We start from the raw sequence: 6,371 nt of genomic DNA on the forward strand, positions 1-6,371 counted from the left end.
ACAGTGAATAGGGATGATAGAAAGAGAATTGATGCCTTTGAGCTGTGGTGCTGGAGAAGAGTATTGAATATACCATGGACTGCAAGGGGAACAAACAGGTTTGTCCTGGAGAAGGTGAAACCGGTATGCTCCTTGGAATCAAGGATTCTGAACCTTCATCTGACATACTTTGGGCATGTTGCAAGGAGGGACTGGTCCTTGGAGAGAGACATCATGTTTGGCAGAGTGGAGAGGGGGCAAAGAAGAGGAAGACCTTCGATGAGATGGATCAATTCTGTGACTGGAGTGGTGGGAATGAGTGTGTTTGAGATGGCTAGGTTGGCACAGGACAGAACGGCATTTATAGCTCTTGTACATAGGGTTGCTATGAGTCGCAAGCGATTCAATGGCACATAACAGCAACAACAATCATCACCTACTTCCTCCACTTCCATTAGCATGGGAAAGCTTTTTTGTTAACTCTCCATCAGACATTTTATTTTGTAATACTTTTGGGTTTACAGGGAGTTGTAGAGATAGTAGGGAAAGATCCAGTACCTTTGACAAGCTTCTCCTAATGTTAATACTTTAACTGCCCCCAAATGATAATATAATATGGGTACAACATTCCTAACTAGAACAACAAACTATTCAGATTTCCACTAGTGCCCTTTTCAATTCCAGGAAAAGACCTAGGAAGTCTTTGTCTCTTCCAGTGCTCCCGTTTTGCTCTTTAAAAGCCCTAATCCTTGCTTGTTCACTAAAAGGCTCATGGGATACAGCATCGTCTTTAGACCTTGACTTACAAGCCAGGAAAACCCTGTTGGGCAGTTCTGTTCTGTCACATAGGGTCACCATGAGCAATAATTGGTCAGATAGACCAAACAACCATTTCTGACGATTTCTTAGTTGGGAAGGCTTTTTCGAGCAGAAAAATTGCTGTAAGTTGATTCTCGTATATTTTTGTTTATGTGTGCCACCAAGTTGGAAATGACTGATAGCTGACCCTCCAGCAGGTTTACAGACTCAATTGTGTGGGAGATTATCTGTTATCTGTCCTTCTGCAGAACAACTGGTGAACTCTACATGAATTTGAGATTGCAGCATAGCTTCTTATCACTAGGCTACCAGGACTCCTACCAGTATTAGTATTTTTGTTATGTGCTATTGAGTTGCCTCAACTCTTAGTGACCCTATGTACAGCAGTTCTGAAGCCTGCCCTGTTCTGAGTCAGTCTCACTAATTCAGACACATCAACCCCCATGGCCCCAGTTACTGTATCAATCCATCTCATCCAGAGTCTTCCTCTCCCGCGCTGACCCTCCACCTTTCCAAGTATGATGTCCTTCTCCAAGGATTGGTTTCTCCTGGTCTTGTGCCCAAAGAATGTAAGACAGAGCTTCAAAATCCTAGCCTCCAAAGGCAAAACTTGGTTTCACTCTCTCCAAGACAGACCTTTTTGTTTTCTTGGTAGTCCATGGTATGTTCAAGACTTTTCTCCAGCATCACAACTCAAAGGCATCTCTTCTTCCTCTGTCATTCTTAGTCGTTGTCCAGCTCTCTGATGCATAGCAAGTAATTGCAAAGACCATGGCCTGGATTAAACAGACATTGCTTTTCTGTACTTTAGAGAGGTCCTTGACAGCAGATTTTCCCAGTGTAATTCGTCTTTTGATTTCCTGACTGCTGGTGCTAAGAGTATTCATTGTGTTGCTGAGGAAGGTGTAATTATTAACTTCAATTTCTTCTCCATATATCATGGTGCTGCCAGTTGGCCTGGTGATGAGAATGTTCATTTTCTTGATGTTGTTGATCCATACTGAAGACTATTCCTTGACCTTCTTGCAGCAAGCACTTCAGGTCCTCTTCAGTTTCAGTGGGCAAGGTTCTATCATTTGCATAAGGTAGGTTGTTGATGATTCTTCCTCCAATCCTGACGCCACATTTCTCATCATAAAGCCCTGCTTCCCGAATGATCTGTTCTGCATATAGATTGAAAAGATATGGAGACCGGATGCATCCCTGATGCACTTCTTTCCTGATTTTGAACTATGTGATGTTTCCTTGCTCTGTTCTGAGGACTGCTTCCTGGTCCAAGGATAGGTTCTGCATAAGCACAATCAAGTGTTCTGAGATTCCCATTTTCTTTAAGGTTAGCCACAATTTGTTAGGATCCACACAGTCAAATGCCTTTGCACAGTGAGTGAAACACAGACATTCCTCTGGTACTCTTTGCATTCTTCGGGTACTCAAGATACATCTGATGCTGGCAATAATGTCTCTAGTGCTACAACCTCTTCTAAACCCAGCTTGTATTTCTGCTAGTGCTCTATCAATGTACTGTTCCAGTGTTTCTGGATAATCTTCAGCAGGATTTTGCTAGTGTGTGATATTGGTGATATTGTTTGATAATTTCTTTTTTTTTGTTTGTTTGTTTGTTTGATAATTTCTACACTCTGTCAGGTCTCCTTTTTTTTTGGGAATGGAAATAAATATGGGTCTCTTCCAGGCAATTGGCCAGGTAGTTGTCTTCCAGATTTCTTGGCACAACCTGGTGAGCACATCCAGGGCAGCATCTTTGTTGAAATACATCAATTGGTATTCCATCAATTTCTGGGGATTTATTTTTTGCCAAGTCCTTTAGAGCAGCCTGAACTTCCTCCTTCATCACCATTGCCTCTTGATCATATGTTGTTTCTTTAAATTCTTCTTTTTTCAGCCAATTCTTTTTGGTACAATGAGTCTGTATACTTTTTTCATCTTCTTTCAATGCTTCCTCAATCATTCAATATTCTGCCTAAAGCATACTTAAGCAATACAACTCACATCTTGAATTTTTTTTCTTCAGTTCCTTCAGCTTAAGAAATGTGGAGTGAGTTCGGCCCTTTTGATTTTCTGACTCCAGCACTTTATACATTTCATTATAATTCTTGCCTTGTCTTCCCGAGTTGCCCTTTGAAATCTTCTGTTCATCTCCTTAACTTCTTTATTTCTTCCCTTTGCTTTTGCTTCTTGGCACTCTGGTGCAATATTCAGAGTCTGTTTTGACATCCATTTTGGTCTTTTCTTCTTGGCCAAGATAAGTGTCGTTCGTGTGTGTGTTAGTATAGTATTAGTATAGGCTTGCTTAAAAAAGATTTTCTAGGCCCCACATTTCAGGAGGTTCCATTTACAAGGGGAAACTGCAACAGATATTTCCTCAACTGAGGGGCACAGTGTGGAAAAATGGAGCACTATGTGCTTCCTAGACTAAGGCATCAGCAGAAGATTAGTGTATAAAATGGTCCAGGCCAAGGATTGAGCATGGAGGGAAAAGCACTATTTAAACTCATTTACAAGCTGTGTGAATGCTGCCTTTTTAGGCAGCATGTTCCCTTTAGGACTTCTCTTAACATAGGTTGAATAATCACCTGCCAGAACCAGGTGCCCTGCAGAATAAGGAGACTGGTTCGGAAAAGTTCCAGTACAATATTGTCTCGAATGAGCACTTCCAGGAAAACGCTGATAGTTCCAGCAAACACAGGATACAGCAGGAGCGAGTGCACGTGCTGGTCGAGCAGTGGTCGGTTGTGCACATGGTAGTAGAAGAGGAAACCTGTCAGAAATCAGATGACAGCCAGCAGCAGTTTACTTGTTTGCACATCAAAGGGTTTTCTCTTCATTAGAATTTCCTCCCACACCTGTCTCAAGGATAGATATTTTTAGGTACTTTGATAGGAAACTTACAAATATCATAGGCTAACAAATAAAGGCAGATTCATTTCATGTGTCTACATTAAATGGTTGTGATATCAAGGAGATTTTTTAAAAAATTTTTATTACTTTGTGTGTGTGTGTGTGTGTGTGTGTGTGTGTGTGTGTACCGTCAAATCAGATCTGACTGGTACAGGAGGAGATTAACCCTCCTTCTCTGGCAGAGTACCTGATGGACTCGAACCCCATATCTTCTGGGATTGCAGTGCAGCTTCTCACCACTAGGCCACCAGAGTTCCCCTGATTTTTCCCCCCCTTTTCTTTTTAAATCCTTCAGAATCCTTGGAAGAGTTCACAGAGGATGAAGCCAGTGAAACCTGTTGGTTTATAACAAAAAGGCTCTCTTGTGTGTACACCCCCCCCCACACACATATATTTGAAATTCAGTTTGTCCTCACACTCTTGTCAGCTTTGCCTGAAGTACAGAGAGAGTGGAGTTGTTGGACTGCAAGTCTTTCTAGGTAATGAGCTGTATCAGGAGAGCTGACTCAGTGATTGTGGGGTCTCATTTTGAGATCAATACTAGTGCAGGACAGATGGGAAGTGCACCTTTCACCCTTCCAACCCAACAAATACCCTGTTTTGTGATGCTCACCTAACCACTGGGCAGTGTGTTTGTGTGTGCTCACACATGTGCACACAATCACACCTATGAGTGTGAGCAGGGCTGGCTGTGGGGATTGTGTGTGTGTGTGTGTGTGTGTGCTTACACAAGTACACATGACCACACCTATGAGTGTGAGCAGGAGTCATTGCGGGTGTCTCTGTGTGTGTGTGCTCACATATGTGTGCACGACCACACCTATGAGTGTGAACAGAGGTGGCTGGGGGCATCTCTGTGCGTGAGTGCTCACATATGCACATAACCACACACATGAGTGTGAGCAAGGGGACTGGGAGTATCTGTGAGCTCACAGCCTTGCAAATCACCACATACATACATACATACATATACATCATATGTGAGTGTCAGCAGGGGTGATGGGGGAATCTGTGTATGTGTGTGTACATGCTCACACACATGCATACAACAACTTACATGAGTTTGAACAGAGGTGATAAGGGGCACCGTCTGTATATGCTCACATACATGCACACAACCACACATATGAGTGTGAGTGGGGTGGCTGGGGCAACTGTGGGAAAGCTTATACAGTCATAGTGGGGGCTATGGCAGTGACCTCATGCTTTCGTGAGCTGCATTGTGGAATATGGAATTAGTTCTGTTTAAGTTTTGCAAATCCAGAGGTTGGAAATTTCTGAGAAAAGTTGTTAGTGTTGGTTTTCTTTTTTGTTCTGATCTGTCACAGAGGTTGACTCTCTCTGCTCCATCCTGTTCCCAAATCCCTCTGAATTACCTTCTGCAAATGCTGCCATGGCCATAAGGAGTCTGTCTATCCCCAGGGGGACAGAGGTGATGAGGTAGGTGAGCATATCAGCAATCCCAGAGACTGTGAAGAACAGGTACATGGTGGTGTGCTGCCAGTTCATCAGCTTTACCCAGTGGCTATCAGAGGAGAGGTGCAAGTGGGGTCCATCCGGAACAAATTGCTCTGCCAGAATCCCTGCAGGAAAGGAGAGCAGAGGTTCAAATGGATGAACAGAACTCCAAAGTCCTGCTGCTAGAGCAGATTCCTACTCACTGAACCAGGATTCCTTGGTCAGACTTCTGAGGCTGTAGCGCTTAATGGAGAGGAGCTTCCCATCTTTCTCCTGTGGAGCAACTGGTGACCCGCACAGCTGCTCTTTCTGTTAACAGTCCAGCATTGAACCTAGCATACCAGTTGGGTTCTGTAAACAGGAGCAACAACAGCAACCAAGCTGACTTACTCAGGAGCCAAATGAAGGCATTTAGTAGAGACCTGCTGCTCTACCATGGGCTCAGCTATTCTAGTATAAAACAAAGTACTCAGTGAACAACCTGCAGAGACATCTTGCTTTTGATGTTGTTCTTTTCCACTGAATGAGAGGTGACAAGGCAATAGAAATATCTATTGACCATAGCCCCTAGAAAGATGCCCAGCAGCAGAAATAAAAGCCAAACATAATCACTTAGTAAGATTAAGTTATAGATCTGTCTGCCAAGTCAAAATGAAGGACATCCCTGAGAGGAAGATTTAGCTCAAAACTGATAGGATCTGAACAGAGGTGGCACGTGAGAGGAAGTTGTGTACATACATGAAGGAAAACCTCTACTCTGCCCGTGGGGCAGGTGCTAGTGGGTGCTCTTTTTAGCTTTGCATCTTGTCTGTGAGCAGGGTTTCTTCCAGCTCTGCATCCTCAACACTGGGAGGGAAAAGTGGAAGTCCTAGACATGGTTACTAGTTACAATGTGTCTCTGAGAGGCAAGACTGGCCAGAAGCTCAAGCAATCTGGGACATAGTGTATCTCTCAGTTCCTTCCTCTTCTTTTACCCCCTCCTCAGAAAAGTACAAGATTTGCCTCAATCAAAATGTTCTTGGGGAAGGCTGGAATAGGTCTCCTTTGACAATATTTGTTTAAGCCAGCCCCTTTCTCTCTCTCTTTCTCTCTCTCTCTCTCTCTCTCACACACACACACACACACACACACACATACACACAGACACAGACACAAAAAGAGAGATACACCCCTTCCTCTCCTTCTCCCTCTCTCTATCG

The 6,371-nt window shown here is 43.5% G+C and overlaps 1 protein-coding gene across 1 annotated transcript in view; it reads right to left on the reverse strand.

The window, feature by feature from the left end:
- Positions 1 to 6,371, reverse strand: part of TMEM45B (transmembrane protein 45B) — a 17,051-nt gene that overhangs the window by 6,505 nt on the left and 4,175 nt on the right. Inside the window, exons 2-3 of the mRNA XM_006901740.1 lie at positions 5,091 to 5,297; positions 3,390 to 3,574 (exon numbers count right to left, since the gene is read on the reverse strand). Of these exons, the coding sequence (XP_006901802.1) occupies positions 3,390 to 3,574; positions 5,091 to 5,297 (392 nt within the window). The remainder of the gene's footprint in view (positions 1 to 3,389; positions 3,575 to 5,090; positions 5,298 to 6,371) is intronic.

This window comes from Elephantulus edwardii, unplaced genomic scaffold, assembly GCF_000299155.1.
Source record: "Elephantulus edwardii isolate Elephantulus edwardi_28Jun2011 unplaced genomic scaffold, EleEdw1.0 scaffold00341, whole genome shotgun sequence".
Taxonomy (NCBI): Eukaryota; Metazoa; Chordata; class Mammalia; order Macroscelidea; family Macroscelididae; genus Elephantulus; species Elephantulus edwardii.